This window comes from Populus nigra, chromosome 1, assembly GCF_951802175.1.
Source record: "Populus nigra chromosome 1, ddPopNigr1.1, whole genome shotgun sequence".
NCBI classification, from domain to species: Eukaryota; Viridiplantae; Streptophyta; class Magnoliopsida; order Malpighiales; family Salicaceae; genus Populus; species Populus nigra.
Window position 1 is genome coordinate 9,868,680 of NC_084852.1, and position 16,279 is coordinate 9,884,958.

A 16,279-nucleotide genomic window follows, 5' to 3' on the forward strand; every position below is an offset into this window, starting at 1 on the left:
AATACTTTTAAAATGAAAAAATAAACATGATCTAACAAACAAAATATAATGTTTTTTGAAATTTTTTTATATATATAACATCATCGGAAATCTTGAAAAGTAAAAAAAAGAAACATGGAAAAAGAAATGAAGACCCTTAGACTTGAGAACTTTAACCAAATAGAAACTTGATTAGATCCAAGCGCAAAACCCACACACACCGCAAAATCCAAAACCTAGCCTCCGCCCCCAGGTAAACGGGACCCAAGCATTAGAATGGGTTTAGCTCCAAATTCAATTTCAATATGGTCCGAACTATCATTTTCAGTTTGGTCAAAACATACCTCTTCTTTACACAACCACCATCTTCACCAGCTCCGTTTTTTTTTTAAAAAAACAAATTTATAATCTTGGTATTAACCCATACCCATCTTGACCCTATATCTCATCGGATCCTTACCCGTTTTCTCTCAAATTTCAACAACCCCGCGTCGGATCTTCTCGTTTCTCGCTATCTTTTCCAAACTTTAAACCTTCCCGGATCCTCTGTTCGGGCTCTGTGGGTTTCAAAAAGGCAAAGCTTATCCAAGAATCCATGTAAGACCCTCTTTCGCTCATCCATTTTTCACCTTTTTTTAATGTTTTTATCCTCTCTTATTTTGGGTTCGTTCTTGTATATGCAAGCCTTTCACTTTCTTTTTTTAATGCTTTTATCCTCTCTTATTTTGGGTTCGTTCTTGTATATGCAAGCCTTTCACTTTCTTTTTGTAATGCGATTTTGTACTTATTTTCTGTATTTTGAAATGGCCCATTCTCTGTTACTGTTTAGTTGATGGTTATAATGGCTGAAAGATTAGATTTTGCATTGATGTTAAAGAGGAAACTGAATAAAAAAGTTTGTTTTTTCTGTTTTTTTTTTATGGGAAACATGGATTTTGAGGTTGGCCCATCTATGTTTTATAGTGTTTGTTGATGTGTGTGCTCTTGATAGTTATAGAGCTGATTGAAGCGCTGGAATTATTGGTACTTTTGTTTAATTTGTGCGAGAATTATGGATTTTGAGATGATGGATTGGTTTGTATTTTGTGTATCTGTTGAGTTATGGTCTATGAGGAAGGTTGAAGCTTAAATGGCGGACTTTGGTTTTTCGAGAATTGTGGATTTTAAGATGATTGGTTCATTTGTAAATGCACGGATATGGTGCGATCTTACTGGATAGTAAGATGTACGGGGTTGTATCTTGTTAGCTATTTCTGGGTATTCTGCAGGGAACATTAAAAGTGCGTTTGAGGGAGAATAATCATCTCAGATTTTTGTTTTATGACCTTACATTTCGTATATAACAGCCTTTTGTCAATGAGGATGGTTGCTTGTGTTATGTGAGTAGTATAATTGAAATTTGGTGGATCTAGATTAATCTATACTGGTGTCTGTTTTTGCTGATTAGGTAGATTCACATTTGTAATACGCCATCTTCTTCATTGGCCCTGTATATTTTGGTTTTGCAAGCCTCAACTTAGATTGTTTGACCACAATTAATTAGCAGTTCTTTGCCCTTTTCACCATTTGATATTTTCTTTGGCTATTTTGATCGAGTTCCTTGAATTTTTGCAACTGCATTTTGTCCACCTTTGGATGTTCAGGGGTTTATAAATTATGCTATGTCGGTTGTAAAATATGTTTTTGATGTGTACACTTGATGACCTGAACATTATTTCTACATCTGGTTGTTGCATATAAGATGATAATATGAGTACAATTTCTGTTGATTCTTGTGAAATGCAGACTTTGGCTAGTTTAAACCTATTCAATGGAGGTATCAAATGAGTTAGCTATTAAGAAACCAAAGAGGTTGACATCTGTGGTATGGAATCACTTTCAAAGGATTAGGAAGGCTGATGTATGTTATGCAGTTTGTGTGCATTGTGACAAGAAACTCAGTGGGTCAAGTAATAGTGGGACTACGCATCTAAGGAATCACTTATTGCGATGTCTTAAAAGATCTAATTATGATGTGTCACAACTGCTTGTGGCAAAGAAAAAGAAAAAGGACACTTCCCTTAGCCTTGCAAATGTCAATGTCAGTTATGATGAAGCACAAAGAAAAGATGAATATATTAAGCCCACGGTTATGAAGTCTGATCTTGAGCAGAGAAAAGATGAAGTTATTAGCCTGGGAAGTTGCAGGTTTGATCAAGAACGGAGTCAGCTAGACCTTGCCCGTATGATTATATTGCATGGTTATCCATTGACCATGGTTGAGCATGTTGGATTCAAAAGATTTGTGAAGAATCTCCAGCCTTTGTTTGAGTTTGTGCCAAATAGCTCCATTGAAGTCTCTTGTATGGAGTTTTATTTGAAAGAGAAGCAGAAAGTGTATGAGATGATAAATAGATTGCATGGAAGAATTAACCTTGCTATTGAAATGTGGTCTTCTCCAGAAAATGCTGAATACATGTGTTTGATAGCACACTATATCGATGAGGATTGGAAATTACAACAGAAAATTCTAAATTTTGTGACACTGGATTCTTCTCATACTGAAGATGTGCTTTCAGAAGTGATTATAAATTGTCTCACGGAATGGGATGTTGAATACAAGTTATTTGCCATTACCTTTGATGATTGTTCTGCTGATGATGATATTGTGCTCCGGATTAAGGATCGGATCTCTCAAAACAGGCCTCTACTGAGTAATGGTCAATTGTTTGATGTTCGCTCTGCTGTTCATGTTCTGAATTTGATTGTTAAAGATGCCATGGAAACACTTCAAGACGTGACTGAAAAGGTTCGAGGAAGTGTTAGCTATGTTAAAAGTTCACAGGTAATACAAGGGAAGTTCAATGACATTGCCCAGCAAATTGGAATCAGCAGTCAGAGGAATTTGGTTCTTGATTCGTCAACTCGGTGGAACTCAACATACTCCATGCTCGAAACAGTCATAGGATACAAGAGTGCATTTTGTTTTTTGCAAGAGCATGATTCAGCCTACACATCAGCTTTAAGTGATATAGAGTGGGAATGGGCCAAGTCAATCACTGGTTATTTGAAACTTTTTGTTGAAATCACCAATATCTTTTCTGGGGATAAATGCCCAACAGCAAACAGATATTTTCCTGAAATTTGTGATGTTCACATCCAGTTAATTGAATGGTGTAAGAACCCAGATGATTTTCTTAGTTCCATTGCATCAAAGATGAAAGCCAAGTTTGATAAATATTGGAGCAAGTGCAGTTTGGCTTTGGCAGTAGCAGCCATCTTAGATCCTCGATTCAAGATGAAATTGGTGGAGTATTACTATTCCCAGATTTATGGTAGCACTGCCCTGGATCGGATCAAGGAAGTTTCTGATGGCATCAAGGAGCTTTTTAATGCATACTCTATTTGCTCAACTTTGGTTGATCAAGGGTCAGCTTTACCTGGCAGCAGTTTACCTAGTACCAGTACTGACAGTAGGGACAGGTTAAAGGGCTTTGACAAGTTCCTCCATGAATCTTCTCAAGGTCAGAGTTCAATATCTGATTTGGACAAATACTTGGAAGAACCCGTCTTTCCTCGCAATTGTGATTTCAACATATTAAACTGGTGGAAAGTCCACACACCAAGGTACCCTATCTTGTCTATGATGGCACGAGATATTCTGGGGACTCCCATGACAACTGTTTCACCAGAGTTGGCTTTTGGTGTTGGGGGCAGGGTTCTTGATAGTTATCGCAGTTCCCTTAATCCAGACACTCGACAAGCTCTAATATGCACACGGGATTGGTTGCGAGTGGAATCAGAAGGTGTGAGCATAATCTTTGAATTTTACTTTGATATATCTAATTGAATCATAATTTCTCCGCTGCTAATTTTATGTTGTAATTGTACCAGATCACAATCCATCTTCTGCTTTAGCGCTTTATGTTGAAGCGAATTAGTCTGTCCATGGTATGCTATCAAGTTACTTAAGTTGCAATTACTTTTATACATGCTTCTGCTTATAATTATTTATTATCTATTTATTTATTATGTGGTCTTGCCATGTAAGGTTAGTGGAGGGCTATCTTGAACTCAAGTGCCATATGATGGTACCTGATTGTTTTGCTACGCATACGCCTCCAGAGTTTGGTGTAGCATGGTTAAAAGTTTCTCCTCAATGTTCATATTGCAGTGGCTAGATTGCTTCTAGGGTACAATCGCATCATCAAGAAAGCTTAAATGTACATTTTGAGGACAGTGACTAAAATGTTTAAAGGACATGTTGAAGGTATCCTCTGCTTGAATTTTAAGAATTTAAGCCTCTGTTGTGCAGATCTCTGATTCTTGGAAATTTACATTTAGTGGATGATCTTGGTACAGTACTTTCCAACTTTTCATCTTCACAGATTATGTTCTCTTGTATGAATTCAGTGATTTTGAGTTTCGACAGATTATGTTACCTAATGGATGGCGTGGTGAAAACCCTTGTTTTCACAATGTATATTCCGTTGCTGCATTATTGCCAAATGTTAATTTTTAAGGGTTTCAAGTATTAAGGTACAAGATATATTGAAGAGGATGAATGCATAACAGTGGTAGATTCCAGGTAAATTTGAAAAGGGTAATTTGGTTTTCTGCTAAAAATAGAATTAACAAGTGATATTTCTTCCAGAATTCTGGTGTGTATATTATAACGAATGTTGATGTTCCAAACGAAACAAGCATTGATCCACCCCAAGATATAAAATACAAGCTAGTCAAGTTTATGCCATGGCCATATATTATAGCAGTGTTTTAATCGTAATTGTCACTGTATTTCCAAACACTCTCATGTCGGTATTATTATTATTATTATTATTATTATTATTATTATTATTTCCACTGTATATTGGGAGTTGCCGTCCTTCAGCTGCAGTACACGGTGCCGGGACATTATCATTATTATTATTTCCACTGTATATTGGGAGTCGCCGTCCTTCAGCTGCAGTACACAGTGCCGGGACAGCTTAACATGTGGTCACATGATGCATAGATTCCATCAGACATGGCAATCACTATATCTTCCCCACCCTGCTTTGCAATATTCGTTTGTGAACATTTTTGACAAAACTTTACAAGAAAGAACAAAGCAAGGTATCATCATCATGCTCAAAGGACCCATATGTTTTGGAGATTCTAGACCAGGTGAATCATATTCCTAAACCTACCTTGCCCCTTCATAGCCACGAGTGAGGATGGAACAAGGGAACCTAATTAATGCCCTCCCACCATCGCCCGATGCTCTGTCCAAACTTTAATCCATGTATACACGTACCCGGACACTTTTTTAATGTCTTTTTATACGATTTTACGACGATTAAAATAAATATTCCTAGAAAAAGTAATGATTTAAGATCCGGAGGAAAAAACACATTTTTTAGTAAAAAAAAATCCCTTTTTTTTGTGTTTTGACAAAGCATTTCTTTTCTATTAGCAATATGATTTTTCTAATAAAAACTAAAAGTAATCAAAATAAATATGCATGAGAATTATGGTAATATAAACTAAGGAAAAAAAATGCATCTCTTTAATCAAAGCTCTATTTCTTTATTCGTGTATTTATCTTTTGTCTTGAAGAAAATATTTTTTATATTAGAGGCATTTTTCTTAAAAAATAAAAACATATCATGATTTGAAAATAAAGTTTTCATAGAAAAAATATCATGGCTCAATAATTTTCAAGCTTGTGAATGAAAAAATAATAATTTGATAAAATTATATATAAATTATTAACAATGAAAATTAACATAATGAATATTGTGTTCTTATCTAATATTCATGAGCAAATTTATAAAAACAATTCTGTATATTAGATTGACGTAGAATCATTCATAAAGTAATTGATAAAATCACACTCAATGGTGGCATGATTGGATAATATTTTAAATATCATTTTAATAATTTTATTTTAAAACAATTATTCTAAATAAAAAAGTTTTTAAAAAATAAAGGGTTGTCTAAAAAAAATTTAGGATTGGAAGGACTTGCCCAAGCATATAACTTTGTAGAAAAAAACTAAGTGTTTTTTTTTAAATGAGTGGACTACATGTTATTTGTTCAAGTTTATTTTTTAAAAAATGGAACAGATGATGCATCATCCACTACAATAAATTCTGGTTCTTGAAAATTAGGGTTTGAGTTTTAGGATCCTAAAACCTTATTTTCAATATGTTTTCACCTAAAAAGATTTTAAAAAAATCACCTTAATCAATATAAATAACCAAAATCAAATCAATCAAAAAAATATTTTATTGATTGCAATCTACCTTTTTTCAGCAATGTTAAATATCAAGAACACTTACATCAAACTCTCCTCTTCATTACAAACCCATTAACGTTAATTTTTTTTTTTTTTTTTTGCCATAATGTGACCAATCCAAAGCTTTATCTCTTCTTCTTCTTTTTTTTTTTCCAACAATTTTCTCACTACTCTTTTAACTCACAAAAACTGAAACTTCAGAAAAATAAAGTTAATAATTGAAATGTAAATATCCAAAAACTATAGAGACCGAATAAATAGAAATACGAAAAATCAAGAGACAAAAAAAGACTTTAACTAAAACTATAGGGACTAAAATGGAAAATATATAAAAAAATTGGATCGAAATGAGCTACATCAAATATCAAGGACCACAATGTTTATGGATGAAGTTTATAAAAAAATATGAAAAAGATGGGGATAAAAATGGTTTAATAAAAAATGAAATTTATGGATGAAACATAAATACTCTTTTCTATAGGGACAAAATAAATGGAAATATAAAAAATTGAGGCACCAAAAAGGACTTTAATTGAAACTACATGAATTAAATAAAAAAATATGTATTAAAATAGAAAATATGAAAAATTAAGGGGGAACTATATATAATATTAAAGGGTCAAATATGAAAAATATAGAAAACTTGAAATTAAGATGGTTTAGTGAAAAATTTGGGGACCACAATAGTCTTTTACTATTCAATATAGTAAAAGGCCATCATTGTGTTTTAGTAAATAAAAAATAAATATATTTTTTATTTCTACTTGTACCTAAGACAGCCTTTTTTATATCAGTTATTATTTATTGAACTTTTGTCATTGTTGTTTGAAGTTATTGAATATTAATTAATGAATGGTTTAATAAAAGTAAGTTTTTATATTATTTTGATATATTTTTAAGTAAAAAAATATTTTAAAAACAACATTTATTATACTTCTAAAACCCCCTTGATTAACTATCAAGTCTCACTCATTAGTTTTTTTTTAATTATTATTAAATTTTTTGACATAGAATAAGTAATTTATAATTTAATAGACGGTGCAAACATATAAAAGCTCAAATATCAGTTTAGAAGAACAAATAAGTATATTAGCCGTAACTTTTGATTTGAATATTTATTTGAAATTGTAAAATAACAATAAAAAATATAATTAAATACTTTATAATTAACATAGAACCAATGAAGAAGTCATCAATTGTTATTTTTTTATATCAAAATCCACTTATAATAATATGCATTATAGGTTATTTTATAATCTAGAGCATATACTACATCAAACTTTTGCGTACATAAAAAACAAATTACTTTTTTATAAATTTAGAAGTGCAGATGAAATTGATGCTCAAGAAATAAAAAGGGTTGACTATCAAGTAAAGTCCAAACGAGGTATCACTGGGAGCTTCTATTTGGTGTTGCAAGTTTGATTACATAAATATAATATTTCTTTAATTAGTTGTTTTTATTCAAGATTATTCCCTAGAGTATTTTCTTGTTTTAACACTTTAACATGCTTAGTCATTAAATTCAATATTTCTATACAATTGAGCTTGTAACAAGGCCATCACCCAATTCATCAACATATCTTTCAATTGGTTAAATTTATTCAGGCTTTATGCTTTATCTGTACCTTTTTCTTCCCATGCTTTATAATTCCTTAATCATTTTTTTATTGCTTTTTTCTTTGTGATTCAAAAAAATAAAAAAAAATATAAACATTCAAGTCAAGCCCGGTTGGTCTTTTCTAGTCATATTGGTTGGCCCAAATGACTAAAGATCCGACTCTTGGCCTGACCTAACACCTTAGCTCGGTTTTACATTCAATATGTACTTTTATATATTTTTTCAGGTTCCTATGAGTCGACACTCAAATCTTTCATGTATAATTTTTTTATTGCACACACCATTTTTTCTATGTACATAATTTTTTTATGCAAAACAGATATTATTTTATACACTGTTTATTATTTAATATTCATTACCAATATTTTTACCTTTAACATGTATATTACAATTATAATATAACACAATAATCAACAAGTTACCATGAATACTCAATGTTTTTTCCCCATGCTAAAAGTATATATAGCATTTTCAAGCATTATTTTTCTCTCTAATTCATTACTTTCTTTGCAATCATCGATGATGAAAATTTAAGAATTAAGTATATAAATACACTGAATCACCGTGAAATCAGATCTCATCCTTGGCTACACACATGTATAGATACTCTGGAAAGTTAGGCCACAAGCCAAAGTCATTGACCATGCAATGACACCACACCATGTTACATAACTTATAGCCATACAAAAATCTGGTTGAGATTTGTTTTTTAGAGATCATCAGTTCGAATCTCATAAATTTTAGAGTTACTGAAAGCTTATATAATCGTTAACTTCAAGGCTCATAAAATCAGTCGAGATACGTGTAAACTTACCCGAATATCGACATTAATAATAATAAAAATAATAATAAGAGCATTTACAGCGAAAGTAATACTAGGCTATACATTTTTTAGCTAATTCATGCTCATCCTACACCGAAATATGTAATTCTTATAACTTCATTTAATTTTTCTCTTTGTATATATTATTATATCATCTTACATTTACTTATTTAAGTATTAAAGAGGTTATTATCCTCTCGATAATTAAAAAAAAAAAAAGTCTATTATCCTTCAAAAACTTTTGTTTCCAAGCAAATGTCCAGTCACCAATCAATTCTATCAATCAGAGGTCAACCCATCACTTCATTAACCGATAACACAAACATAAAAAAATCAATTTATATCTGAATTTTTTTCACGAATTCATCATTTTTCTTCCTAGTATTTTATATATTTATCAACATCTGTTTAGGATTATTGTGGAGAGCGAGGCCAGCCCATCACTTCATCAACCGTCCAGCTTTGTTGTGCGTGACTCACCTGATGAACTAGCCTTCACTAACCAAGCAGGCATGCAATTTTTGCATGCTCGTGCTTACCTTTTGAGTTGGTGTGCCAGCATTAGCGTGTTATAACCACTTTAATGCTGAATAAAGCAATGAAAACGTGTGCGGAGACGAGGATCCTCTCTAGAATATACCGTAGAAGAAATCTCTTCGTAGATGATCATACGTGAGAACTGAAAATAGACACGATCAATTAAGGTCATCATTGAATATATATATTTCCCCTCTTTACTGAACAAGATTCGTCTAATTAAAGGATCAATGACCCTGAAAGGTTATGTCCAAGATCGGCATATCATGTCTGAAAAAGTCTTGGAGCACTGATTATTACCATGTTGCTTGTTTGGATATATCCCGGTGATTTTGGTGTTGTTTGGATTATTTTTTAAAATGTTATTTTTTTTAAAATATATTAAAATAATATATTTTATTTTTTAAAAAAATTTTATTTTTAATATCAACATATTAAAACGATATAAAAATTAAAAAATAGAATTATCTAATACAATATCGTTCAATAACTTAATTTTTTTATATATCAAGGTATAAAAAGATAGAGATTTCTCTGTAGTACAAAATACAATGGTACTCCTTCGAGATGTCACCTATAATTGGTACAATAGAGTATACTCTTTTCCACTTGACAATTACCATATGGTAAATTGAAAATCATCAGAGTAATTAAGAAGGTATGTGGTATTATGGTAATAGTTATTTTTTATTGTGTTTTTCATTTGAAAATATATTAAAATATTTTTTTTATTTTTAATATTAGTACATCAAAATGATCCAAAAATATATAAAAAATAATAATTTTAAACAAAAAAAATTAAAATTTTTGCCAAACTATGTATATCAATTAATTGGTAATCTTAAGTCAACTCATGGATATCTTGACTAATACTATCCCTTTCATTCAATTAAAACAAGTAATTTATTAAATAATTAATTGGTAATCTCAAGTTAACTCTTGCATATCTTGACTAATATTACCCCTTTGACCCTTTCATTCAATTAAAACAAGTCATTTATTAAATAAAAAAACTAAAAGGTGTAGGCCAAGTACTGTTAAGCCGCATTGTTCATACACTTATTCATTCTGTGGGTGGCGTGATATATTTTTCAATCATTTATTTTGATCTTCAAAGTTTTGTTTTAGAAGATTTGATTATAATTAAAGGCCAATTAATTTGAATTTCTCAATCAATGGTTGAGTTGGAAGAATAAAGATTAAAATTGAAAAAGACGTCAAACAAGACGGCGTGCCAGAAGTTTCAAGAAAGATACATTTTGATCCTCGAACTTTAAAAATAACACATATTATACAATTTCAGTATATCTATATTTTTTCAATTTGATTTTGGCATAAAAGCTTATTTTTGTTATTTTTTAGTTTCTGGTTGAGAGAATAGAGAGGAGAGAGAGATAGAGAGATCACCAGATTTTGACGATAAATAGAGAAAAATATTGGTGACACCAATTTAGGCCATCAAAATAATCGATATTTGTGTCAAATGATTTTATTTGATATGAGGGCAGTTCATATTAGATATATTTTTTTACATTTAAAGTTTGTGAAAAAAATATATATGAGATCGGGTAGATTTTTTGGTTTCGGTTGATTTTGATTTTTGGGACTTTTTTTTGTTTTTATGAGGCAATGAATAGATTTATTACTGTTTTTAAGGTGTTTTGAGTAAAAAAATACAGGTTGAAAAACAGGTTTTTGTATAAAAAAAAAACTTAGGCTTTAATTTTCTGGCCACCACAATAATTGGAATTTAGGAAATATCAAACAATGCATCATCTCATTTTATTTTCAAAAAGTTTTTGGGGTGGACGAATTCACCACATATACAACAAAAAAGTAATAATAAGGATTAGGTTAGCTGACTTAGACAGTGTTTAGCACCGCGGTTGAAAAGTGCTTTTGAAAACTTTTGAAATTTTTTTATTTTTTATTTTTGTTTTAAATTAATATGTTTTTTATATTTTTAGATTATTTTGATGCGTTGATATTAAAAATGATTTTAAAAAAAAATATTATTTTAATGTGTTTTAGAATAAAAACACTTTGAAAAGCAACTGCTATCACACTATCAAACACCCTCTTAACTTGCCAGACCCAACAAAGCCTGACTTTTTCTCTTCTTTTTTTGTTTGTATTTTTTTTTAATTAATGCTTATTCATGTATGTATTGTTTTTCAATTTTTTTATTTATATTTAGATTAATATTCATCTTCTCTTTTATTTTGTTTAGAGAGTCTCTTTTAAATGATGATTATTTTTTTTTGTTATGCATTTAATTTTTTATGAGGTTTTTTTATTCATCTATAATTTTGTTTTTATCTTTAGTATAGATTAACTTTATTTTTTAAAATAAAATATTTTTATTTTCAGATAATATTTCTAAGATACGTAGTCTTGCATAATTGTTTTCTCTTTTATTTTATTCAATCAATTTAATGTGTGTCTATTTTTATTATCTTTTGATTAAATAAAAATTATTTTAATAAACAACTTTAGCATATACAACCGGGTAAATATTTCATCTTGCGAGATTAAATATCTTGATTTACACGTGTCTTTCTATTTTATTATTTTTATTTTTAGTTATCGTTTATAGGTTTTTTTATTTATTGACACATACAATTGTTGATTTATTTGATTATATATATACATATTTTTTTTAGAATTTTTTTAAACAACAAAAATATGTTGAAAAAACCTATATATAAATTTTTTTTATTAAAAAATATATATTTAACCCAAAGCGAAGTATAAATAAAGTATCTAGTCATATTCTAGATTAGAAATTTTAAGAGATATGTTCTTGTCAATCAAACACTTAATCTGATCTTTTCGTCTCAAGCTCGTAAAGAGTAAGCTTGGAAAGTCCAAACGATCCGCAAATACCTCATTTGTACTATATTATATTATACTACATACTTAAAAAACTGGGGTTCAACTCACCTTCATTGTTTATGTGACAAGTGAAGGAGCTCTTTTTTTTTTAATGGTTTAATTTTAAATTAATTTTTATAATTTATTTACATTTATTTTTTATAAAATTATTATATTTCGAACAAACAACTCAATAAATTGAATGTTTAAAAACGCATAATTCATAATTTTATATTTCGGCTTATCCCAAAAAAAAAAACAAAAAAAGTGAAAAAAAAAAAGAATTGGACGAAAACAAACTTGAAGAAGACAAATGAGAAGAAAATGTATATAGGCCTATATTTCACTAACATTTTTTTTATGGAATATGAAAAGTGAAGGAGATTCAATTTTTTTTTAATTTCACCTTTTAATATTTTATTTGTATTTAATTTTGTTATATTTTTTTTAATTTTTTCTTTAACATTTAGTTAATTTTTGAACTGATTTTCATAATTTGTTTTAATTTTTTTCTTTAAGGTTGTTGTAGTCAGGTTTAGCGGGTTAACATGCAAAACTAATTCGATCCAATAAAAAAAAGTTATCATATTGAATATTTTTTTAAACAAACTATGTTTTTTTTTAAGCAGTTCAGATTGTTTTTAGACCTATTAAGTTGATTATATCACATCGAAATAACATTCATATAATTTCTTTTAATTTCAGGCAAAGCAAGAAAATAGATTGGTCATTTTTAAGATTGATTCACTATATCAAATTTAATAATAATATTAAATAATTTTATATGATGTAAACATTTTTTTTATATTTAAGTTTTCAAATTTAATTTACAGTATAGTACAATCTAGTAAACTAGTAAATAAAGCAACCCATAAACTAGTAGTGAAATAAAAGAAAACTCTCTTTTACTGTTTACTGTAACCATACACTCATCTAGACAGTGTCCATGAACAATGCAGATGAGTGGTCCCTTCTTTTCTTTTTCTTTTTTTTTCCTTGGCTAGTTATTTGTTTCGGTTCCTAAAACTTTTTTTTTATTTCATTAATTTACTTTTAATTTACTTTGAACAATTTTAATTATCATGGCCTTTCATTCAAAAAATATACTGCTAATAAAATATGATGTCATTTTTTTTTTAAGAAGATCATGGTTTTTTATGATTGTATTATCGATTTCATTATGAATAATTATTTATTAGCCTTACATCATTTTTTAAAATAATATTCTATTAATATTGAATAGGAATAAGTATCTATTTTCTTAATTTTTATGATAGTTTTTTTATATAATTTTCTTAAGCTTATTGCTCCCATATAATTTGTTTTTTACATATAAGTACACAAAGATGATGGATTCATAATTTTTAAATTTTGTAATTGAGATTTATTTTCACAATGGCAATAAGTTTTTTTCTTAAAAATAATGCTTCTTGTAAAAAAAAAAACATGCTTTCATCAAAACAACAAAGAAAATGCATGACTCAGAAAACTAGGTTTTATTTTTATTAAATATATATGTTTTTTTTCTTTTTGTTTAAGATCATTTTAGGTTTTTTTAAAACATTTTTTTCTCATTGCTTTTCCTATTTATTCAACGGGCTATGATGCTAATAAAAAAAACAAAATTACAAGAATTAGAAAAGGATATGTTTTATGAAAAAAAAAACAGTTTTCTCTTCCATATTTATTATTGTCATCTCTCATGCATATATCTATTTTTATAATTATATTATAATATAAAAAAATACAATTTAAAAAATAAAATTATTCACCCCGGTCAAACCCATAATTTAAAAACCAACAGTGCAGGTCAGCCTGGCCACCATATTGATTCGCCAGGACGGATTGAGTTGAATAATATTACCGTATTACCACCACAAAGGAGTGTGCGGCGCAACTAACCGGTAACTTTTTTAAAAAAGGAGATAATACTCATCCACTTGCCAACTTGACCCGTCCTCGTATCAGTAAAAGAATAGATACTCCGGCACAGTGCAGTAGATTCTTTGTCGGACAACGAAGGACTGAAAGATCCATCTATGGTCGCATCTGCATCTATGTTAATAATTCCCCTACTCAATTATGTGCCTGTCTGTACACGGAGCTAGCTGCTCTTTCGGCTAACAGCAAGAGCACAACGGTGCCGTTTAACAACCTGGTATGGCTACAAGAAGCGTCGGAGTCGCTGATTCATCTGCCTTCTTTTGCCAAGTTCTTGCCCTAGTTAGCTAGGTTTGATGGAGGACGCTAGAGTGCTAAGCCTAATCTCTGAGTGATAATCCACTCAGCCTAATCCAAGCTACAAATAAAGAGCGACAAGGAAGCTTACTTCAAGGGATGTGGAGGAGGATGTCCTTTGAATGACGTTGGAAACTTGCTTGAAATTAGCTTGTTTATGGCAATAATCGTCGTAGGTGTTCTTAATTATTTGGATTTGGCTCGTCTCTCAATACTGCTCCTTTTTTTTAAAAAAAATTATGCATTTATTATCAAATATTGATTTGATTGTTAAACGACACGATATGTAACCAATAGATTTCAAACATCGAGCCAGACTGTGAAAAAAAATAAACATTTTTTTTTTATCAAATTGGTTAGGAAAAAAAAAAACAAATACCGACCCCAAAATGCTACTAGATAAGAAATTAAATAAATAAAAATGTATGTATACTGATATTTTTTAAATGTGGACAATTGAATTCAAAATTATCTATTAATTTGCTACAATATCATAGTTTTTTTAGGGGCATCAGAATATATATGGATTTCATTATCTGCTGGAAACCCAATTAAATGCAATTTACTGTTCAGAAAACTTAAAGAGACTAAGACAGAAGAACACAAGTCATAAAAAGAAAAAATAAATTATTTTCATTCCTTGTTATGGATATCGTTATGATAAATTAAGTTAGGGATAAATAAGTCGACGTATTAACTTTTCTTAATTTCTGATTTAATGACAGAGTTTTGGTTAATTATTCTCCTTTCATTTTCTTTTACTTACTTTGAGGAGCGATTTATCAAACTCGGCACCACCAACAATTCAAGTGATGGATTTGATGGATTGATTATAATGGTATTGTCTTGATACTTGAAATTAAGTTGATATATATTTTTTAAAAACACTTTAATTAATTTAAAATGTAGAAATACTTATTAAATCAATCAAATTTAATTAAATTTAACTATTATTTAATTTAATTTAAAAGCTAGCCTCTATCATGTAAGTAAATATGCTCGATAACACTGGAGCATGTTTATTTTTATATTTTAAAAATATTTTTGAAAAAATTATTTTTTAAAATTTTTTATAATTCTAAATTAATATTTTTTTTTGTGTTTTCAGATGGCTTTGATGTTCTGAGATAAAAATAATTTTTTTTTAAAAAATATTATTTTAATGTATTTAAAAAAACAACTTTAAAAAACAGTTATTATGACACCCTAATACCCTCTAATAACAATGTCATCTACAATTCGAACACTAGGTTCACATAGTGTTTCTGTTTTCCCAATATATATATATATATATATATATATATATATATATATATATATATATATATATAAAAGAGAAAAGGAATGGACTGAAATGTGAGAATCTAGCATAGCTCTATGGGACACGACAGCTTTTGTGCGTTGTGTGGCATTAGAAAACGACACAGTAATTAAGATGCTAAGAAAAAAAAAGACATGAAAAATCACAAATGATGATATTGGAGAGATATGCGATAGATTGTCTTCTTCATTTGCATGCATTGTTTTTTGTACTATAAATGAATAAAAAAGAGAAACAAAACCAGGAGGAGGACTTTTATATATTACGTGCATGCAAATTGCAAATATTATCTCTTCGAATCAAGAGCTCCTCATCATGCCCCTCGTTAGGACCCCAGTTTAGCTAGGTTCATAGCCTTTCACATACCACCGACTTCTTTCTATTTCTTCAAAAAGACAAGAAGGAGCTCAAACTCAAAACAAATAATTGTGTTTTTTATTTTTTTATTTTTTATGCTTTAGTTATCGAATGGCAAACTCATTTCCCTTTATTTTATTAATCAATTTCATATTTAAACTTCAGGTTTCTCTCCTACTTCTTTTAATAATATTCCCAATTTTGAACGTGGAAGTTTGAATAGATCACTCACACTCTATACTGCTCACACTCTACAGTGCTTTGGCTATT

General features: G+C 29.4%; 1 protein-coding gene across 3 annotated transcripts; it reads left to right on the plus strand.

The window, feature by feature from the left end:
* The first annotated feature begins 255 nt into the window (after positions 1–255).
* Positions 256–4,441, plus strand: LOC133697798 (zinc finger BED domain-containing protein RICESLEEPER 1-like). 3 transcript variants are annotated; one of them, XM_062120579.1, is made up of 4 exons: positions 256–576; positions 1,765–3,764; positions 3,853–3,909; positions 4,010–4,441. In XM_062120579.1, the coding sequence occupies exons 2-3, from the start codon at positions 1,790–1,792 to the stop codon at positions 3,897–3,899; spliced, it is 2,022 nt and encodes a 673-aa protein (XP_061976563.1). In that variant the 5' UTR covers positions 256–576; positions 1,765–1,789; the 3' UTR covers positions 3,900–3,909; positions 4,010–4,441. The 3 variants fall into 3 exon arrangements, with proteins under 3 accessions (XP_061976563.1, XP_061976582.1, XP_061976573.1); XM_062120589.1 differs by lacking the exon at positions 256–576 and adding an exon at positions 690–708; XM_062120598.1 differs by lacking the exon at positions 256–576 and having other exon boundaries at positions 649–3,764; positions 4,015–4,441.
* The last annotated feature ends 11,838 nt before the right edge of the window (positions 4,442–16,279 follow it).